The sequence below is a fragment of the Caenorhabditis elegans genome, chromosome X (assembly GCF_000002985.6).
Source record: "Caenorhabditis elegans chromosome X".
Classification (NCBI taxonomy): Eukaryota; Metazoa; Nematoda; class Chromadorea; order Rhabditida; family Rhabditidae; genus Caenorhabditis; species Caenorhabditis elegans.
Genome location: NC_003284.9, coordinates 12,873,045 through 12,894,707, shown reverse-complemented (window position 1 = coordinate 12,894,707; position 21,663 = coordinate 12,873,045). Strand labels below are relative to the sequence as shown.

At 33.9% G+C, this 21,663-nt stretch overlaps 2 protein-coding genes and 13 non-coding genes across 15 annotated transcripts; 7 read left to right on the top strand and 8 right to left on the bottom strand.

Annotated features, from left to right (window-relative positions):
* Positions 1-4,347: 4,347 nt before the first annotated feature.
* On the bottom strand, positions 4,348-4,434 carry K02A4.4. The gene has a single exon (NR_072328.1). It is a non-coding gene; the product is annotated as an Unclassified non-coding RNA K02A4.4 (non-coding RNA).
* K02A4.t2 lies at positions 4,352-4,423 on the top strand. The gene has a single exon. It is a non-coding gene; the product is annotated as a tRNA-Ala (tRNA).
* Positions 4,435-4,677: 243 nt separating the features above from the next.
* Positions 4,678-4,775, top strand: K02A4.9. The gene has a single exon (NR_072327.1). It is a non-coding gene; the product is annotated as an Unclassified non-coding RNA K02A4.9 (non-coding RNA).
* On the bottom strand, positions 4,687-4,768 carry K02A4.t1. Its single transcript has one exon. It is a non-coding gene; the product is annotated as a tRNA-Ser (tRNA).
* A 7,503-nt stretch (positions 4,776-12,278) lies between the features above and the next one.
* Positions 12,279-13,537, top strand: gpc-1 (Guanine nucleotide-binding protein subunit gamma). Its single transcript, NM_001392864.1, has 2 exons — positions 12,279-12,379; positions 13,013-13,537. The coding sequence occupies exons 1-2, from the start codon at positions 12,297-12,299 to the stop codon at positions 13,116-13,118; spliced, it is 189 nt and encodes a 62-aa protein (NP_001379097.1). The 5' UTR covers positions 12,279-12,296; the 3' UTR covers positions 13,119-13,537.
* An 842-nt stretch (positions 13,538-14,379) lies between these two features.
* On the bottom strand, positions 14,380-17,228 carry bcat-1 (Branched-chain-amino-acid aminotransferase, cytosolic). Its single transcript, NM_077743.5, has 6 exons — positions 17,077-17,228; positions 16,842-17,030; positions 16,091-16,222; positions 15,750-15,869; positions 15,071-15,697; positions 14,380-15,004 (listed from the first exon to the last, which is right to left on the bottom strand). The coding sequence occupies exons 1-6, from the start codon at positions 17,212-17,214 to the stop codon at positions 14,963-14,965; spliced, it is 1,248 nt and encodes a 415-aa protein (NP_510144.1). The 5' UTR covers positions 17,215-17,228; the 3' UTR covers positions 14,380-14,962.
* Positions 16,486-16,618, top strand: K02A4.8. The gene has a single exon (NR_072326.1). It is a non-coding gene; the product is annotated as an Unclassified non-coding RNA K02A4.8 (non-coding RNA).
* Positions 17,229-17,309: 81 nt separating the features above from the next.
* Positions 17,310-17,576, top strand: K02A4.13. Its single transcript, NR_072325.1, has one exon. It is a non-coding gene; the product is annotated as an Unclassified non-coding RNA K02A4.13 (non-coding RNA).
* On the bottom strand, positions 17,330-17,600 carry K02A4.11. Its single transcript, NR_072324.1, has one exon. It is a non-coding gene; the product is annotated as an Unclassified non-coding RNA K02A4.11 (non-coding RNA).
* Positions 17,601-17,672: 72 nt separating this feature from the next.
* Positions 17,673-17,938, bottom strand: K02A4.14. Its single transcript, NR_072322.1, has one exon. It is a non-coding gene; the product is annotated as an Unclassified non-coding RNA K02A4.14 (non-coding RNA).
* K02A4.3 lies at positions 17,717-17,914 on the top strand. Its single transcript, NR_072323.1, has one exon. It is a non-coding gene; the product is annotated as an Unclassified non-coding RNA K02A4.3 (non-coding RNA).
* A 279-nt stretch (positions 17,939-18,217) lies between the features above and the next one.
* Positions 18,218-18,348, bottom strand: K02A4.12. The gene has a single exon (NR_072321.1). It is a non-coding gene; the product is annotated as an Unclassified non-coding RNA K02A4.12 (non-coding RNA).
* A 134-nt stretch (positions 18,349-18,482) lies between these two features.
* Positions 18,483-18,631, bottom strand: K02A4.10. Its single transcript, NR_072320.1, has one exon. It is a non-coding gene; the product is annotated as an Unclassified non-coding RNA K02A4.10 (non-coding RNA).
* Positions 18,632-18,706: 75 nt separating this feature from the next.
* On the bottom strand, positions 18,707-18,921 carry K02A4.7. The gene has a single exon (NR_072319.1). It is a non-coding gene; the product is annotated as an Unclassified non-coding RNA K02A4.7 (non-coding RNA).
* Positions 18,758-18,960, top strand: K02A4.5. The gene has a single exon (NR_072318.1). It is a non-coding gene; the product is annotated as an Unclassified non-coding RNA K02A4.5 (non-coding RNA).
* Positions 18,961-21,663: the final 2,703 nt, after the last annotated feature.

The following is a 21,663-nucleotide window of genomic DNA, read 5'->3' as shown; positions in this document are numbered from 1 at the left end:
GCGACTATTTTTGAAAACAAAATCATCTATTAATTGTTCTGTCTCTGACCACTTGCTCACTAGTTTGAAAAAAAGCTTGCAGCAGAAGTATACACTACAACTCGGAAATTACGAAAGATTTGTTTTTGCTCATAAGTAAAACAAAACCATACCTATTTTGATTTTGAGGTGCAACACAATTACAATAAATGCAGTTTTTTATACTTGAAAATTTCAAAAATTGGGGATTTCGACGAATTATCCCAACTAGCCAACAAGTCCAATAAGCCTAAAATTCATAATTAAGTTCTCTGAAAGTTTTCTTTTTTATAATTTGTGTAACTTTTTAGTTATAGTTGTGGTTGAATGCAAGCAACAAGAACCAATTGAGTAATTTGAAATGTTCCGGCAAAATGGAACTCCTACGATGCTCCAACAAAATGATCAAAACGTAATTGAACTTTTAAAATCGTAGAATTTTTTGGCCGACTTTCGGAGTTATGATAGAAGTGAACGGGGTTTTCCCACTTTTGGGCAAACAAATAAAAAATACAAAAAATTTCAACAAAAAAATAAGTTTTTATTATGGTGTGTTCGAACACTTTTTCCACTGGTCCTAGCTTTAAAAATACTCCTATTGAGCTAAAATGGTCAAAATTCGGAACTTCACCAAAACTATGTATGAAAATTCTTAAAATCTATATTTTTTTATAATGATTTATTACGATAGTTGGACATGTGGGATTCCTGTTAGTGTTGAGAAAAAGAGAAAAGGTTCACTGGCACTTTTTACTCAAAAGGGGAGTAGCGCCAGGGAAGAAGTAAAGCAGTGGCCACTTTCTGACTGACTGATAATAAAACACTTTCACAAATGTTTTGGAACGTTTTAATATAATATTTGGTTGTTTCAACACCATTGGAGTGGTTTTTAACAATTTTTACACTAGCGCTACTCCGCATTTGAGCAAGTTATTTGATGATTCTGCTTTTTTTTTTTGAAAAATCTCGCAAATGTTTTTATACGGATATTGCATATAATTATATATTTCAAAACATTTCTTGTTGCTTTGAACATATATTATCAAATTTTATAAACTGACATGTGAAACGTGGCTTATTTTTTATTTTGTTTTTATTTAAGCTCCCCCATTTTTTAAATGAACTAATAAATGAACATTTCAACGAAAGGTCAGGAATGGGAGAAGCTTAAAGAAAAAATAAATTAAAAAATAAGCCACGTTTTACATGTCTGTTTATAAATTTTTAACAATAAATGAATCAAACATAATGCAACAGTATTACGAAACGTGACGTTTTGTGGTATAAGTTTTTTAACAATCTTTTTTTTTAGATTTGAAAGTTTGTGCCACCATTCAATTTCTTTTTTCATTAAAAAATATCCTGCAGGACATAAATCCCACAAGTGAATGATCACAAAATATGTTGGAAAATACGTTTTTTTTTCCGGAAAACAGGTGCAACACGCTGAATAAGTCATCCGCAAATAAACTATTTTTTTAAAAAAGGACGGGACATTATATTTTTAAAATAAAAAGATTCAAAAACATCTCAGGTTCTCATTCACATGTACATATGTGAATCATGACAATTCAAGGAAACTAGTGTGAAAAATGAAAGGTAAAGAGTATTGAATCCCAAATCGAGAGCAGGTCTGTGCCGAAAATAGCCAGCGAAAGGAGGGGGACACATAAGCAAACAGAAGCGAACCAGCGAAGGGCGAGTGGCGATCTACCCTCACGAAAACACGTGCACTTTGTCTTTTCATACCGCATCGCCAGCGGCCTGGGGGTCGTCCGGCGACGGATGAACAATTCGATGATCATACATACATACAAGCTGCCGATCGGTGAATTGCATGACTGACTTGTTCATACCTGTTTCATTAAACTTCCACTTCAAGAACTGTAATTCACAGAGAAAATGACTTTGAACAATAAAAATGAATGGTGTCATATTTATTGTTCAACTTTTGTTCATAATTGTGTTTGTAGGTCAAATTTGAAAAAAAAACAAGTCAAATTGAATAAGAAACTTGAACAACGAAAAAGAAAAAAAACAAGAATATTTCATATCTATTTTTATTGGAAAATGCCCAATTTAAAGTGAAAATTATGCCAACAGACAAAATTTAAAAACAAAAAAACTTTATTTTCCCTGGACATATACGAGATTCATCAAGATCACTACTCGACAGCGTTTGAAAATGAAAGAAAGCTTCTGCCGAAACACGGAAATTGGTTAAAACTTCACTTTTTTCAGCGATCTTGAAGTTGTCTGCGTTTTTGAAAATACAAAAAAAAGGAATGAACTAACGTGAATTTAATCTTCCAAAACAGGCACTGGAAGATCACAGTACTTTTTGTAAGCGGATCAGTGTGATTTAGAAACACTTATTTTCAGATGAACTTTTATATTTATCAGGCTTTCCGGGCAAAAAGCAATTGGAAAATTTACAAGAAACGTGATATTTTGGAATATTGCTGGCTAGAAGGACGCGAACTGAAATGATTTTGAATTACGTCAGTCGTGTTGTTCAAAGGTTTGTGAGTATGTTTTTGGAGGAAAAACATAGGAGCAATAGAAAATGTGTTGTGAACCTGCTGAAATATAGAGACGAGTAATTTTGCGCTATTTCTTGCGACTCTTATAAATACAAAACCTTTCATATGTGATAATTTTGTTTTACAAACGAATATATCTCAGAAACAAGATTTGCTATCAAAAATATTCAACTGTTCAAATGTTGAAGGTGAAATAAAGATAAATAAAGATAAATAAAGATAAAATGTTAACTGATAAAATGATGCAATGATAAAATGCGGCCGACATATCGTGACTTCGTTTCGACGAGTGTCAACTGTTACTAAATCGATTGTAACTGTTATTGCTTGTAGTTAATAATTTTTCTATAAGTAAACAAGGAAAGATAAAACGTTTAAACTGGTGTCTCCTCGGATATGCCTTAGCTCCATTATTCTAATTTATTTTTTGGGCATATTTTGCGACTTTTCACAGTTGAAAATTTTCTGATAACATGTCTAGTTTCTGAATTATACTCGTTTGAACAATTTTAAAAAATTAAAAAAAAAAAAACTAGAAGAGGATGTTTTTTTTTGACCAGCTTTGTATATGAAAAACTCGACTGCCAATAGTGTAGATTAGGTAACAAGGATTCAACTGTGTTTGGGCACTATTTTTAAATTAAGAAACGGCGGCCCTAAAAAGTCAATTTGTGTTTTTGTAGATACTACTTTATCTTTAATTTTTTAAAATTCTTTTCGCAATCTTCATAAACTTTCGTCAAATAATTTCAATTCTAAACAGTAATCTTTATTTGACAAATTTATCTCTAAACCTATTTTTTTACGCTTCTTAGGTTACAAACAAATTTGGTATACACAATTTATCCAATTTGTCAGATTTGCATTTTTTTTTGAAATGAAGAGGCGGGCTACAAAGCATCATGTTAAAATGTAAAAATGCATTGTATTCAGCATGTATTTGCTTTCAAAAATTAGAATAGAGATTTTGGAGGGAATGTCCGTGGCTATGTACTACAGAAAAGTAAGTTAAGTTTTGTCTGATGATTATGAGTTAATACTTTGGAAATAATCGTTTCAATGACTTTTAGTTGGTGATACGACTCAAGTTTTATTGAATTTCAAAGTTATTCGCACATGTTTTTTGTTCTGAATCAGGGTACCGTATTTTTAGTAAAACCTTGCAAAAGTTCGCTTCTACGTGCTGTAAAACAACAAGACAAAGTTTTTGGAAAACTAAGCACAACAAAATTTGTCAAAATTGTTTAAAATTAATGAACTTTGATGTTCTTAGGTGCAACATTATCCCTTTATGCGTACCTGAAAATTATACTCTCAACCATTATACCCGTAACACCACTAATAATACATTTCCAATGTGATTGCTCAATTTGGCAAGTAATCTACACTAATCTGAGTCCCATGTTCAATTCCTTTTACCTACTGGTTTGTTACACCAATTACGACATATTCTAAGGAGCATATGACGACCATTTCATGCCCATTGGTTCATCAGGTTTTGGTCTTATTCTATAACGTTGCCTTCGTAAATGAATCCGCTATAAAGTAGCCGAAAACAAATTTTTGAATATGCTATGGGATTTTTTATTTTCGAATGTTTATGAAATCTCTTAAGAAATAGAACAGTTCTTATTTTTATTTATATTCCTTCATACTACATTCAAAATAGTCTTGTAGTGATTCACTTTTCTTTAGAACCTCTATTTAACTAGTATTAGATGAACATCATTACCCCCCTGTGTCCTTGTTCCGTCGCGCTCTTGAACGCCCTAGGCGACGCTTTTGAATGTGGGGGCATAGCTCAGGGGTAGAGCGCTCGCTTCGCATGCGAGAAGTCCGGGGTTCAATTCCCCGTGCCTCCAAATCTCTTTTTCATTGTTTGTTTTTGTGAGACTTTTTGTGAGTTCACGTTTCATTAATTCTTTCCGGTAAAGTTTTTATTCACAATCGAAAAAAAATGCGCAAAAAGATATAATATCAGAGTCTTCCCAAGTGTTGCAAGACTTAGTGTGATTAAATATAGGTTTTTATACCATTATGATTTCTTCCTTTCATTCATGTTAACAAAAAACACAGCAAGAAAAAAAATGCCCGCTTCGATGGGAAACATTTCAACAAAAACTTACGCAACGAGCAGGAATCGAACCTACGCGGGCAAAGCCCAATGGATTTCAAGTCCATCTCCTTAACCACTCGGACATCGTTGCACAAAACGCCGTGGGGTTTTCGCGGTAGACGCTTTCGACCAAACTAGCCGAGACAGAGAGAAAAAATGTGATGAAATAGCAAGCAAAACTGAGGCTCCTCCTGCCTGTTGGTCGATTGAAACGACAGAACTAGAGACAGCAAAAAAAAAAAGAATTGTGGTGGTCAGTCAGCGGTGGATGGACAAGGCGATAACAAGCGAGATTTGGGTGTGTGTATGTCGAGAGAGTGGCGAGACAGAGAAAATGGGGGATTTCAGCCAAAACCGCACTCAGCTGTGGCACCTGATCTGTAAGAGTGATTCCGGTTTAATTTAATCAAGAAGATCAAACTGCCCAATACTTGGCTCAGAGCCAAGTAAACTATTGTTTGTAACACGAAGCTTTTGTTTTGATGTTCAATTTTTTTGCCCATTTCTCTATAGTTAGTGAAGATAATAACTGTAGAGAATTTGGAGGCAGGACAGTTCTAAAGTACAGTTTTTGTTGTTAAAATAAGGATTAACGAATAAGGAACAACAAAAAAATTGAATGTTGAGATTTTTTACATGGCAATTTTGCAAAACTAACGTCACTTTAGAACAAAAATACCACGTAACACTAAAATATGTATGTTAATTTAAAAATATATTTTTATAAGTAAAACTTTTGCAATGTTTGAATTAATAATTCGATCTACACTTCTCTAAAGTTTTCGTCAAGAGTGATATAAAGTGAAACCATTTTTGAAAATTATGAAATCAATGCTACGAAAAAAAATTAAATTTTCTGTTTGTGTTCTAGGTTCGTTCTGAAGATTATTTCAAGAGGTACAATTTACCTGTTTTTTTTAAATGTTCAATAGATTTGTTGCTGAATCCGGATTTTTGAACTTGACCTTTGAAATGTTGATTAATCTTCTGTTTTGTTTATACTTTAAATTCGATGCCGCGGTCTTATTGTTTATCGGAATGTTGTTCTCCTCAAAAATTCACATAGTCATTGTTTGATTTCAGTTTCTTGTTTGTTAGAACCTACTGCCTTCACCTTTAATATGTGTATGTGCCAGACACTAATCCGTTTAATGAATATTTCTAGTTCCACCTGAATAGCGCGCGGAATCGGATCTGGACAAAAGAGAATCTAATCCGTTGCTAACGAGAAAGCGAGCATGCTCAACATTCCAACGCAAAGCCAACAGAATTTGTTTTGACTTTTACCTTTTCGGATTTACAACCCGACTTCTTAAGTTGTTTGTTCTAACTTTCTTCAATTTGTTTTCCTGATTCAAAATTTTTAATTCAGAATCTCCCAAATTCATTTCTGTATTTTTTTTTGTTTCATCATGTATTTTTTTAAAGCAGATATTGAATCTAGGTAAACTACAAATTGGCATATTCAAGGCTATTAGAAGTTATTGTTATGGAGCTAAGAAAAGCAATCAAAGTCAATGTAGGGCGGAGTTTAAGCGAAAAGCTACCATAGACATGTAGTATTGCACACTTTTCTATCAATTCTCACACTTCTCAGTCACCGGTGTTATCTTTTTCACCTGGTCGCCGAGTTTGCTTTTTTGAGCGGTGGATTTTTGTAGTAAAATTTTCAAAAAAAAATAAATCGAGCTTGTTATTGAAAAAAAGAATACCACACAAGAAAAGCTTATATATCAACAATTATAACTTCAAAATGTGGCATATTTTAGACTTGTCAGATTTTTCCCATGAAATAAGTTTTGTGAATGCTCTTTCAGTTTTTTTTTTTTGGAAATCAAGCTTCCTCGATTTCTCCCACACTTCATAATAACAATTTTTATTGAACCCCCAATTTCCGTCGTGTCAACCTTCTGCAGAATGTTTGCTTCCGGTGATAGTGGATCTATTGTCTAGGTGTATGAAATTTATACATAAAGGGTAACTAGTTTGATTTTTCAAATAGTGATTTTTATAAATGAAACATTCCATTTCGAAAGGTAAAAGAAGTTAAATATGTTATGTTTTACCCAATCTCCGTCAGTAAAATATAAAATGAAAAATTGCTGACAAGTACAAAAAAAACTAAGGAAAGCAAATAAATTACCCAAAAATAAAAATCATTTTTGTAATACTGCCTGTAGTTTTCTTTTTCGTTATTGACTTTTTTTCAGTATTTGAAACTATAAAAGCTTTTGTTTACAAATATAAATTATTATTTTCGTATCAATCATGCCAGTAATTATATTTTGAATTTCCTGTATCAACTCTTGAAAATGCAATTTTGACATTTTCGGTTTTAATTTTAACTTTAATTTGCTCATTGTACATGCTTGTAAAAATTCCTCTCTTTTCACATATTCGTTGTAACAAATAAAAATCTCTTGAGATCGTGTAATGACGCAGCTACTGATTACCAGTTTTGTTTTATGATTAGAGGTTTTTGAACACTGCTTAGCTGTTAAGTTTTTCAGTATATGATTTTTAATTTCCTTTTCACGATTTATCTTTCATGGGCAAAAATATTTATTGGCCAACTACAAATAAAAGTTTTCTTCCGTTTTTTGACAAATTGTTGTTTTAAATTTTATTTTAGAATTTAGAATTAAAAATTGCGCGTATATTATAAAGCTTCTTATAACTACCACTAATAAAATAAGGAAGTTCCATTTAAAAAACCAAAACAGAATGGGGGAAAATGCCAAAAATCGACAGCTTTAAGCGTTTTAGATTTTAAAAAATGCTTCTAAATATTTTCGGCAGGTTCTGCAGTCCGGCAATCTGCCGATTTGCCAAATTTGCCGGAATCTTTTGATAACAAATAACAAATTCTTTAAAATACCACACTTCACTAGGGAATGACGAAGTCAGTGATTAACGGTTAAGCCTTCTGATTAGTGCTTACTACTAAAATAAAATGTTATATCTTTCCATATTTTCCATATTATTACACGTAGCTCTACTACATATGGTTCGAGTGTAGAGTACACGTGAAGTGTAGAGTTGAAGTTCGAATAGAACTGCGTTCATAATACTTCTCTCCCCCATTAGTTTTGTTCTGCCACTGAATACCACTGAATACAAAAAATCAAATATGTTTTTCGATTTTTTATCTAAATGAAATTTTTATCACTTTAGACCTTTCAGTAAACCGTATTCATTCTATTAGTAAAAGCCATTAGCATGCAATACTAATTTTCGGACACTTATTCAGATGCAATACAATTAGAGAGTCCAATACTGATAGAGGCGCCCTTCTAATAGAGGAAATATGGTATAATCTTGACGTCACACAGCTGTCATAACTTTAGTTATAGATTTTTTAAATTTTCTAACAAATCGCATACCTTTCTAAGCACATTCGATTCTCTAGAGATTGTGGAATGACGAAATTAATGAATAACGTTTTCGTCTTTCCATTAGAGTTTTATATTTTTAATCAAAAGTTACAACTAAACTTCATACTAGTAATCTTCATATTCAAGAGTCAATCTAGTTCCAGTCAAATATTAATGTATAGAGCCAATGTAAGTTTGAAGATTATCAAGCGTATGAAGGTATCATGCAACGAGCTAATATAAGACGTTTTTCCAAAGTAGAATGACCTTTTCTACACTTGCTGAGGGAATTGGAACGTTGTCACTTATGTATGTCTGATAATTTAGTGCATAGTCTGAAATGAAAAAGTTCTGCAAGTTACATATTCATGTGATTTCATGCAATTGAGATGCTTAATTTTAGTTGTTCTTCATATTATCAACTTTCAAAATTTCTAAAAAATGGCTTCATTGAAGTTTAGGTACAAATTTAATAAACTATAAAAGCAATTGTTTGAGAAATGTTTCGTAGAAATAGGAAAATTGTCGGATTTTTCTGAAAATTTAATAATCTGGGACACCCCATTTTAGGTCCGTAAAGTATATGTCGTCCTCAAGATTGCAATTTGTATGAAATGTTATTAACGTATTCAAATTGTATGTTCTATGTTGTTTTAATTGGAGTAGTTTTGTTGGATGACAAAGCTATGTTGAATAATTTCGAATTTATTTTGTGGTTTAAACTAGTGTATATTATTATTTATACCTATAAGCACATGACACATATATAGATATCCATTCACACTAACTCATAAGAGAGTACGTTGCACTTTGTGATTAGTGATTTCACAACCCTCTTCTGAATATACTTACTACATTGAAATCTAAATGATTAAATTTCTTTGAACTAATGGTTTCTTTATCTGATATTAGTTATAATCTTTGTTGAAAAACGATACTTAAAATTTTTTTTACTTAAGTTTAACCACATTTTACAAAACGATATTCAAGCAAATACATATTTTTAAGCTTGCGTGGGGAAAATTATTACATTAGTCTGAAACGATTATGTCGTGAGACAGAACAAAGTTCTGGGAAAAATTCAGCTCTGCTACTTCCATAAAAATTGGTTATTGACAAAAAGTGATCGTCGAATTAATTTTTACATCTAGCATACTATTTCGGTTTTGTTTAAGGTTTCCTCATGAATTTGCACAAGGCTTGCATTGCAATAAGTTTCAATTGAGATTGAAATGAAAATAATCACATATTTTCCCAATTTGACTAAATTTATCACTCATATATGGATTAAAATTTTTTCCCATTTATGCTTTTCAAAAAGGAAGAAGATTTGGTTTCAAACCCATCTGATATTTTTTGTCAATAATCTAAAAAAAACTCCAAGTATGTAATCATTTTCTTCTCCACTAAGCCGAAAATAAGATTTGATGGTTGAATATTTACTCGAATCTTGTGACGGATATAAAACAAAGTATACTACAAAAACTAGATGTTACTAGTACATTCTTCTAATTCACAACTTCATTTTCAAGTGGAAATTTGCTAAACACCTGTTTCCTAGTCAAATTGGGTTAATGTTTTGTGCTTTTCTGAGTATTTTCTCATATGGAAAATGTTGTTTCTATACAACATCAAGTTAGATACATATTGTAGCTAGCATTTCGATTCTTGAAAAGTTCAACTTCACTTTGTATGTGCGCAAACGTGACTCTTTTTTACTTTTATTGTAAAGTGCGTTTTCATTTTCCGTTAAATTGAACACCCTGTTAAATTACTCTTGTTTACCTTTTTGTAGGCATTCTTGCTACCTACCTGCTAATTCTCTGCACAAACGCGTCGAAGTTCAGAACTATAACGTCATCTCAGAGAAGTTGAAGAAAAATAACAATCAAGTAATAACTACGTAATCACTATTAGTATCTCTTTATTTTATATAGTTTCCGCAGATGACGAAGTTGTGAAACAAATAAACAATACATGTTTTGTTTGAAAATGGGTAAATGGGGTAGGTGTGTGTAGTTTTTTTTTAAGGATGTCATGTGGGCGGGACTATTATGTCATCATATTAGTTCTTTCTTGAGATTTCAAATTTATGACTCTTATGCAATCGGCATTTAAGTTTACTTTGATTTAAAAAAATTAAAACAAATGGGCTTACGAAGTCCCCGAATGTTAGTCTCATCCAACTTGGCGCTATATTAAATTATGATAAGAAGCTGCAAAAACATGTTCAAATGTATTTTATTGACAACAAAAGGTGGCAATTACTTGATTATTGCCTTTTTTGAGAATACTATAGCACTGGAGTATGTCCGAAATCGTACAGTGTTTGAACACTAATATTTGAACTTATAGTTAAGTTAACCAAAAAATTTTTAAGAAAAATGTTTTTGATCAATTTCCAAAAAATGGTAGTTTTAATTAGTCTCATTTTTAGAAACAATAAAAAAATTTTTAAAAATTTGTTAAAAATTTTACTATAATATTTAGCCATTTTGGCACCATGAGAGTGGTTTTTAAATTTTTACCTTGTTCTGCTGCTTCACCTTTAATGACAGTTCGATATATAATTATACTACTTAATTTTCATTAGTTTAATTTTAATATTGCCAGTTTGTTTGACTATATATTTCTATTAGTTACCACAAAACCTAATCACCTTTCTTTGCAGCTTTGTCAAAATATGATTAGAGTATAAAACGCATAGCTCATTTAGTAACTATGGGCAACCACACCTAATAAAAGTTTGGATAAGAAAGCTGATTGGTACGAGTTATGCTATCTGGTTATGAAATGATGAAAAGAAAACATAAAACAGGTGAAAGTAAAGAGCGAGCTGCTGACTTGTTGAGTTTTCTGGACTCTTTTTTTTTTGTAAAGATTTTGTTAAAATCACGAAAACTCGACAGTAACTCTAGTATAGCTCGTTTCTTTGGATTTTACTTCTGACTCACGAAGCGTTAAATTTTGTTTTGAATAGTGAAGAGATTTATGTGGTTTATGCTTAACGTTTTAATTATGGGAGTTATCAGCAATGAAAGCTTTTTACATATATACAATAAGATCCATTTAAAGCGTATAAAAAGTTTAGTTCTGTCCAAATAAAAACGAAAATTGGGGTTTCACATTATTTGAGAACCTAGTTGTATAATTTTCAGTAATTTTCATATTCTTCTCAGTTTGTTATAATTTTCTGCTGTCCAACGCAATTTTCGTTTTATTAAAATAGCATATAAAATAATTTAATTTTGATTAAAATTCAAGAAATACTAAATGTGATCGTAAGCTATTAACTAAATACAATTTCGTGTTGAATATTTTCAAAGTCAGAAAGTTAATACAAATCATCTTGCCTGTTCCTGATTTTTTACAAATAACAAATCTAGGAATCGAGACAAAAAACCAAATCTATATTCAAATGGTCACTGACAAATTTTTGAATACAAATCCAATCAAAACAACTATAAAGAGTTGGATTCGATTCATTCAGTTCTTGTTTTGATCAACAGAGCTTTGCAAACTGAGTGATTTTTAGATTGAGAAAGAAATGAGTTAGTAGAAGTATTAGTTTTTAAGAATTTTAGCCGCAACGTATTTTGTATGGTTATTTTGATGAATTATTAAAAATTAACATTTTTCTGGCCAATTTGATATTTACGTATAAATTATATTGAATGTAGCATATCAAAAATATTCAAAAATGTTCAATAATAAAATCAATGTTAAATCCGCTGGCGCCAAAATCCCTCCGAATCCCCTGAATTGTGGATTGACTAAGAGTAAAAGGAAGAGAAACGAAAAAGGGAGGACGACTTAATCCCGAACAATATTTTTTATGATGAAGAGCGCATAGGGCCGTCGTCAGTTCTCACACTGGATTTCACTTTTTACCGCCTCTCTTTTGTCGTGAAGAGTCTCAGAATCCAGATGTAAAATCCTCTCCAATCTATTTATTAAACATAGCTCAGTCTTCAATCTTTTAATTATAAACACCGTTTTAGCACATGAGCTCTTCTGCCTCGAAACCCTTTAATTTCGACAAAAGAGCAAATGCTCCGATCGTAAAATTGGTAGTTTCACCCACCAAACCTACTCATTTTGCGTCGACACCAAACTTGTCTCCTCGCTTTTTTTCTTCCCAGCTACCTTACTCATTTCACCAGTTTTCGCTATTGAGAAGAAGATTTGTTTTATCATATTTTGAAAATTTATTAGCGTTTCTTTCAGTTCCAGAAACCATCTGAGATGGAAAACATCAAGGCATCAACCGAACAACTCTGTGCTGAGGCCAACATTCAACGAAAAAAAGTTTCCGAAGTTTCAAAGGAGTAAGTTATTTTTTATGAGCAAAGGTGATTTACATATGAGAATAGGTATCTATTTTTAGTATTGCTACTCCGAGACGTTATTTGGATAATTCTCATTATTAATGTAAAAATTGCACATTTCTTGTTGGTATTTTTTTTGTCTAAAAGTGTACTTTATATCCTAAAGAAAGTGTGATACGTAACATCGTAATATGGCATAATTTGCTCCAGTTCTTTCATCAAACTGTGGCCAGGTTCATTAACTGTGGCAAGCACTAAACTGTAGAAATAATGAATGTCGATATTTTATTGGTAGGCATTCTTTCAACGATTTTCTTTTTTTTTTTGGAAAATCAATAACTTACTCGAAAAATCTTCAAGGCAATCGAAAACAACGCATAACTAAAATTAGGTTACACAAAAGTATAGTTTTGAAATACTTCACAATTTTAGTGATATTTAGAGTACATAATGTCGTCACAACCATTTCGACAGAACCGACAGAACGACAAAATTGTTTCAGATGTTTGAATAATTTAAAAACGAATCGAATTTTTGTAACCATCGAAAATTACAAGAATATATATGACAATGTGGAATATCAAATAGCAAAAGTGAAATATTTACTTATATGCAATCAAACTATAATTTCAGACTGCTCGATTTTTGCGAGAAGAACAAGACCAACGACATGCTGGTCTCCGGGCCAACCGATCAGCACAATCCATTCCAAGAGAAGAAAAGCTGTTCAGTACTCTAAATTGATATCGCGCATTCAAATTTCATTATCTACCGGCATTTCAAGACACGTCCCGATTTTTCACAATTCACGTTACTGTCCATCATTTCTCTATTCATTATTGCTCTATTGTTTTAGCTACACGTTTTTGAACTCTCAGTCCACAAGAAAATCAACACGTTCACCAAATCTCAATTTCCGATCTCAAATCTAACTTGCAATCTTCTTGTTTTTGGAATTGTCTTCTGTAGCTATCTGCGCTGATCACTTCGATCTAGCCAATTGGGTTTTTTTAGCATTGGCTTCACAAAAGACTGTCATTCTGAAATTTTTCAGTAGAATCGCACTCTTTTGTGAAGTTAAAGCTTTTTCCCGCAAAAATATACTTCTTAATTATTTTTTTTTCTACTTTCCTATGCATCTATAAACAATAATTTAAAACATCAGACGTTATTATGAAAGGACTTGGAAATGAATTTTTGAATCATATAAAAAAGTAAAAAATCAAAATGTTATAAAAAATCAAAAAAATGAATAACCCATGATTTTTAGAAACGGCTATTTACACGAGACAAACGGTCAAGATTATTGTGAGAATGTTCATTATTTGGAAAAAACGTATAAAAATGTTTGTATGTGAAAAATGCAACCAAAAATTTCATTTTTTCATAATTTTAATTGACAGGAAAATCGAAGGTAGTCTTTTTTCATCCATACTGTTCAGAATTGCCAGGTCTGTTAGAAAACACTAGGCAGAGTAGACTAGTTTTTACGAATGTTTTTAAAATAGTTTGATAAATGAAATATAAAGACTCCTTTTGATTTTACCGTCATCAAAAATTTTGAAAAAAAAACAGCTTCTGGACAAATATTGCAAATATTAAAAATAATTATTTTTTAGAAACTCGTGCATGTGGCACTACGATTTTCTAACATTTTTTATGATTATGGAAAATGGAAAACAAAATCTCAGTTTTTGCCACTATTTTGGAATTCATCGATCAAAATAAATTCCATCGAATTTTATGGTCTTCTTTTATTCCAACTATTACAATTCAAACATTGTAGAATTTGAATACGCTACATTCTCAAAGATTGGCAAATTCTCACCAGTTGCCACTTTTTGAAATAAAAATTTTTTAAATCAAACACAAAGTCGCTAAATATCTAATATAATATTTTTTGTAAGTGAAAGTTAGTAGTTTTCAACAAAACATTGTTTGAAAACTGATATCGTTCTTTATAGTTGTCTCTAAAAAATTTAAAAAATAGAAAAAAGTATAAAGTTTTCAACTTTTATTAAAAGAAGGTGTTTTGAATCAACAAACATGAAATGCAATCGAATAGCCATTTGAACTAACAACGACTTTCTCATATACATAAAAAAAATTATTCTAGATGATCATATGAGTATTTGACATGGTGAAGTGTAGCAGGAAGCATGATTTATAAACCGGGACACGAGCGCTTTTTGAGGGGGTGGAAGGAAGTTGGGAGGGGGATTGAAGAGAAGAAATTAAAAAAATACCATTTGAAATCGAATCAATAAATGTGTCTATAAAACTAGTTGTAGTTTTAGTGAAGGGGAATAAGGAGGCGAATGATCTAATCAACGCCGAGCTGACTTGTATACGTATTCTGATATGAACTCAGAAAATCGTTAGCTTAGCTCTTCGGAAAAGCTCATATAAGAAATCCAACTTCATAAGTTGTTCCCAGTTGCGTAGAGGAAAAAAAAACAAATTGAGGGGGAAGAGAAAACTCCGAGATTGTTGAACAGAACCCATCGTTAGTATTAAAAATGCAGTATTGAAGGAAGGATATTGAAAAGGTTTTGATGCAGAAGTGGAGTATTATATTGTGTATTAAATGTCGCGCATCCATCCGTCTTTGATAATTCGGCCGTACTGAAATAAAAAATTATTAGTTGAAATTTATTTTCAATAGGAGATAGCTGTCTTAAACAAGCTTACCTGAATGTCATTAATTGTGTTGTAGAATTTTTGCATAACTCCAAATTTGCTGGACATGGTTGGGATGTGAAGCTCCTCGTACTCATCGGTAACCTTGTTGTGGTAGAGAATCTTTCCGACTGGTGAAACAACGCAAGCAGTTCCTGATCCGAACATCTCGTAGAGTCTCTTCTCTGACAAAGCTTTCTTGACTTCTTCCATGTTCAGTGTGCGTTCAGTGACCTTGTACTCTCCCCATTCTCTCCCAAGCTCAAGAAGTGAGTCTCTGGTGACTCCTGGAAGGATGAGTCCACGATGAAGTGGTGGCGTGATCAATTCCATGTCGCCTTCCTCGTTCTTCCAGAACAAGAAAATGTTCATTGTTCCGACCTCTGTAAGATCTTCGTTCTCTCCATAAAGCCACAAAACTTGTTGGCAGTTTTTGCTGGCGGCCTCCTTTCCGACCCAGATTGTTGGGGCGTAGTTGCATCCCATCTTGTATGCGCCAACTCCTCCTGGGAAAGCACGGATGAAACGAGAATCAGCGAGCAAGCTGACTGGCTGGAATCCTGTAGAGTAGTAGGCTCCGACTGGTCCAGTGATAACGAACATCTTAGCTTCGGTGGCACATCCCACTCCAAGTGTTGGCTGAAAACAGTTGGTTTTACAGAGGAATTGTTTTTTTTGTGAATCAATTTACATCTGTTCCGATAAGTGTTGGACGCAAATACAATGAGCATACATCTGAATTTGGCACCCATTCTTGATCCAAACGAAGTAATTCGGTAAGTACATTGATCATCTCCTCTGAGTCGAAATCCTGCAATTTTTTGTTCATCTGATGTTTTTTTTTCATTCAGTAGTTTTCATGCGCTCAAGACGCTCAAACTAATTACTTCCCTCTCACATGCTTTCAGGAAAAATTGCACAAAAAGATGACTATCACTTAATTAGCTTTTCTCTTTTCTGAGAGCTTCTCCCTAGTTTTTTTCTTGTTTTTTGATATTTTTTCGTATATTTTACAACGCTAAAGTCAATTACCGGAAGTGCAGCACGGAGAGCAGTTCTCTTCATACGAGCCATGTTCATTTCTGGACGGAACATGCGAATCTTGTTGTCAATACCACGGTAGGCCTTCATTCCTTCGAAAAGCTCACTGGCGTAATGAAGAACCTGGAAGCAAAGCAAATGGATTAAAATTGTTAATTAGTTCCTAGTTGTTTTTTGTGGTTGTTTGATGTAACAAAACACAAAATCGTCGGTGATCTTTAGCTTCAAGATTGATAATTTCCAACAAGTGTCATGCTGTCATGTCAATCTCATTTTTTGGCTTCTGGTCGCTGAGAAAAGCTCAGATTCAACTGATTTTTTTCTAGTTTCGAGTTTTGTCCCCTACAAAAGTTTCAAAAGTTTCACATTTCTTCGTCTTTCTATCCCATATCAGATTTCACTGATCACAGAGAAGAGGTCACAGAGGTGAAAAAGACAGGTGACGGTGATTACATCATCTTTGAAAATCTTCAAAAGTTATCGCCCGCACAACGGATAGAAATGTGTGGCAGACCGGCGGGTAACAAAAAAAATGCAAAGCGAACTGCCACGTGCCGTTTATTAAAATGATTGACATTATTTTATGACCTTTTCTTGAATTTTTAATTTTTTTGTTCATGCTAATGCTTATCATTCAATAACGCTTATCACTAAAAAATCACACTTCAGGAACTAGTGCAAATATTCAATATTACCGTTGACCACTTATGGCGCCATTTTAAATTGATGGACAGTAACTTACTTTTGCTCCGGGATGAATTTTGAGCTCTCCAATTGGCTCAATCTTTGGATGATGCCATCCTCTCTCGGCATCCCAATCGCATGTCATCATGTAATCAGCGTATGTGTGTCCGAATTTAAGCTTTGTTGGGTCCAATGGCTTGGTCTTCAGTTGTGTTGGACCGGCGAGTTGAATTTCAAGGTCTCTGTGCTAAAAGCATTAACAGTTTAATCAATATTCAGACTATAAAACTAACATAGAAAGTCTTCTTTCTATCGTATTCCTTGTGAATTTCCTCTCTTGGTACTGTCTCCAATCTGGCTGCGGAGGCCATAAGCCTTGATCCGACAAGGTTGAAGGTGCGTGGAGCAACTCGCGACAGGATTGCTGGCATTATTGTGTGTATTTCTGGAACAGAAAATATTATTAAAGTTGATTCAGCGACCGTGGGAAATGAGAAAAGTGGACGATTGATAGCATGGAAATGATAATGATACGGGTGTTAATAAGAAACAAGATTAGTAAAGAAGGCCCAGGCAGGAAGTTGAGGCTTCACGTGTGGAAAAGGGGACAGGACACAATGTCCAGCTGCTATGCCGATGGAGGCAGTACATTTGGACTGGCGAACTGGCGCCATATATCAATAGAGTGTGAAGAAGTAGGAGGAGTAGAAAAAGGGGGCTGTGTGGCGGTGGTTTGTAGGCGCAAGGGACGTTGCCTTAGTAGAAAACATCTATCGCTCTCTATGTTTCTCGGTGCTTCTCGTCTATCTGAGCGATGGACGCTACGAGTTCAACAAATATTGAAAGAGGAGCAGAGAAATGAAGAAGCGGGGTAGAAAGCAGCAAATGGGCCCCCGTGGTGGCGGGCGCACGTGGGGAGAGCAGCGCGAACAAATGATGAGATGTTGTGAGGAGTGTGGCCGATGGGAGGGTAACGGCGGGGCAGTGTTGAGGGGCGGGAAGGCGTCGGCGACCGACCGATCGACCGCGGCCTCCCGTCAGGACGAGACCCCGCCCATCTCTTCCTGATCGGAAGACGAAAGCTTTTGACCCGGAGAAAGGCAAAAACAATTGGCAAAAAAAAGATAGTTGGGCTCTAGTCGCTACACGTCATTGGATTCTAGAGTTTCAGACCCACCTACTGGCTTAGACAAGAAAGTGTTGCAGGAAAAGAAGACTTCGTGTTTAATACGTAAAGAGTGTTATGTCTAAAAGTTGAAGGCTTTTTCACTGTACATTCTACTTCATCATTTCAAACTTTTTGTTTTTGAGCCTCGAAAGTATTGTAGAAAGTTTACGCATTTTTCAAAATTTCCTGCCTGAAACGTATCTCTCATCTGTCTTTTGAAAAATTTATATGACTCGGTAAATGAGAAAACTGACCCCTTTTTCACAGAACAAAAAAGTCTGAACCCCTTTCCTCTGACAAAAAGCATCAGATAGAAAGTGGAAAGACAAAACGAGGCTCTTGAAAACCTTGAGGTTTGTTAAAGCTCAAACAAAACCTTTCCGTCATCACAGTTTTAGCAGACCTGTGCTCGTAAAAAAACTTAGATCAAACAAACTGTGGCCACGTGAGCCATTTTTTTCTATTTGGACAGTTGAAGCTCTCAGCTGCTAAATGGGCTGATGAAGAAAGTAGCGAAAACTACAAATCTCGTAACAATTATATTTTAGGCCTCTAACCAAATATCTAATGTTCTTACAAGAGATAAGATTTTGTGGTAGTTATTTTGTGCTACAGAATCTTATCAAATGCTCGAACTATCTGAATTGAGTAGAGATGATTTGGCAGTAATGGAGTTCGATGAGTTTTAAATAAAAATTGAATCTGGCTTTCGAAATTCCTTATCAATGTCCTATTTTGTGATTAATAAACATCAAAGTCGGTCACTTCCGAGTTCAAAACCACTTTTTCGTCCCGTAAGTTTGTATTTTTAGTACCCGCAGGAAATGACGAGTTTGAAGACAATATCACCACGAGGATGACTGCACAATTCGACCGCAACCACGAGCTCCGCGTGGTTGCTAGTCAATGGTTGATGATCACACGAGATGGCTAGACGAATAACAAAACGAAACAGAGACCGTGAGAATGTTGTCCTTTCAATGCTGGGTGGCAGTGTGATGTGATAGCAGTTAAATGTTTCAACACCGTAATTCAGAGCAATGGTCACAACCAAACATCTTGCGGGAAAAGAGATTACATCATGTATGGTAACATCCTTGCAAGTAGAAGAGGCGAGAATTGGGGAGAGTGATAAATTTCACATGAAAAAAAAAACAGTTTTTCTTGTAGAAAAAGGTGAGAGATATGAAATTGTTCTGGTAGAAAAAAGGCAATTGTTGAAAAGTTTTTATATCAGTACTTTTGATCATAAGTTAAATACAACTTACACAATCTATCAAAATCTAAAAGTCTAATTTATTGAATTATTGGTTGTTCTTTGCTGTGGAATACTGTTAGAGACAACACAGAAAATTTATATTAAAAAAGCTTTATCTTCCAAAACCAACTTTTTCCCAATGTCAATCTTTGATAATAAAAGTCACTTGGAACACGGAAATATGTTATCGCTTCAACGAAAAGCGAAGGAGGAGAAGATGTTATCATTGGTTAGAGGCGAAAAAATCGTATAGTTGGAGCGACTCAATCGAATGACCAGCACTGGTCACTCGGGGTTGCAGTGATCGAGCCAACTCTTTTGCCTTTTGATGAAGTGTGTAACTGAGAGAGAAGGATAGATCAAGATGAGATCATTAAAAATGATATGGTTAGAAAAAAAACTTGGCAAAGGGGGGAAAAGAAGATTTAATATCACCTAACTTAGAAAATGGAAAGTGAATGTAGACGTCTCTCAGCTCACTTTCACTTCTTTTCCCTCACTTTTTAGAGCCTTTTTACAGTTCGCCCAACTACCAACCGATATAAGGAAAAAAGACACGATGGCAATTCGACCAATGGCAAGACGAGTGATGAATCTTCTAAATTATATGAGGACTAGTCAAGTACTTAGGTTCCCATCTAGACAATTGTCCACTATCACTGACATCAGCTGGGCGAGAACCACATAGCGGCAATCAAAACAAAATGATGTGATGATCGGAGTTTTTTGAGAAAATCGGAACAAGATTGGTCTGCGCCACTGGATAAGAATAATCAAAGATTAATTACTAAGAGTACTGTATGATCCAAAAAAAAAATGATTTCGAAATAAAAGTTTAATTTAACTTAGAGAGGTCAGGTCAAAGGGTAGTGATGTGACGTATTGTAGAAGTAATAAAAAAAGTGCTAAGTGTTTTATAGCACATTAATGGTAGAACATTAAGTATTTCTTTGAAAATCAGCTCAAAATTCAACAATCTTAAAAAGATAAAGCAGTAGAGACAACCGATTACGAATAACTACTATAAAGTATTAAAAACATGGTTTTATCATCCCGATGGCCTGATATTCGCCTAGATTTTGGAAATTCATGACATTGAGAATTACTACACCGGTTCACAAAACTTTTCGCAGCAGTAACCAATTAAAAAATATTGAAAAGATAGAATAACCTGAAAAAAAACAGATCAAAAATTTACAATATATAAAGAAAATAAACGGGTGCGCAAATTTAGTTCTTGGCGAACCGCGCGGAAATGACAAAATACGACGATGACTAAGACAGTCACGTGGTCTTTCTTTTGTCAAGATAAGAATATTCATAATACACATACACTGCGGCAAAATTCAGTGTCTATGTGGGCAATATAAACGTCATCATCAAAATAACAATTGATCTGTACAGCAGAGGCTGGGTGCAGTGTGCACCCCATCCGAGCACACTACACATGTTTATGAACCAATGCATGGAGATATTGTTCGCGCACTCGGGTGGTCTTATTAACAACAATAACACAAACATCTCCACCTATTGTCAGTGTGTGTCTTGTGAATGTCTTTCGTAGTCTGTAGGCGATACGATAAGACGCAAAAGTTGAAAGCTGGTGAAAGATGACGAAAAAACTTTTAAAGATAGATCACATGATCTTGAAGAGTTGACGAGCAACAGGTGAAAAAAGAATGTGCTTCGGTTTCCGCTTTCTCCCTTCGTGGAATGTGTGTTTCAAAAGAAAGGCAATAAAAAATGAGTTGGAGGGAAAGAAGATAGGTTTTGAGAGTTTTGAAAGTTTGATCTTCACTTGTCAACTTCTCATACTCAATATTAACTTCAGCTGTTTAAAAAAAAAGAACTTTCTCTCTTTTGTTAAGAGGAACAACAAAAAAGCTAGTGTTTGCTCTTAAAGCGAAAATAGGAATAAAAAGAAGACAATCAGGGATTTTAACAAATATTCACTTCCTTTGCTGAATTATTCTTAAAAGTGGAGAGCAGTCAGTGAGAAAATGATTTAAACCTATTCCTATAAGGCTTATATCATAATAAAAAATTTGTATGTTTCGAGTCAAAAAGTCACATGTTCAAGCCTCTAGAAGATTGGAATACAAACATTTTAAATACCGTATATTCTCTATTAGTGCTGCATCTCCAGTAATACTGCAGTCTCTAATAGTGCTGCATTCAATAAGCTCCTGGAAATTAGTGCTGCATGTAGCATTAATAGAGAATATAGAGTATGATTGAAACAAAAAAAGCTGGAAAAACTGTTTTGATCGATGACGTTCTGACAAATATCTTGTAAAAGCTGAGTGACCTCTCTAAATTTTTTGAAAGCATGAAATTAATTATAATCAGCCTGTTTTAGCATAATAGGAGGCTTGAAACTTTTTTTAAAAATTTTATTCAAATTTTCCAATCAGATACCTAAGGGGTAAGGTAGTACTATTATTTAACTAAATT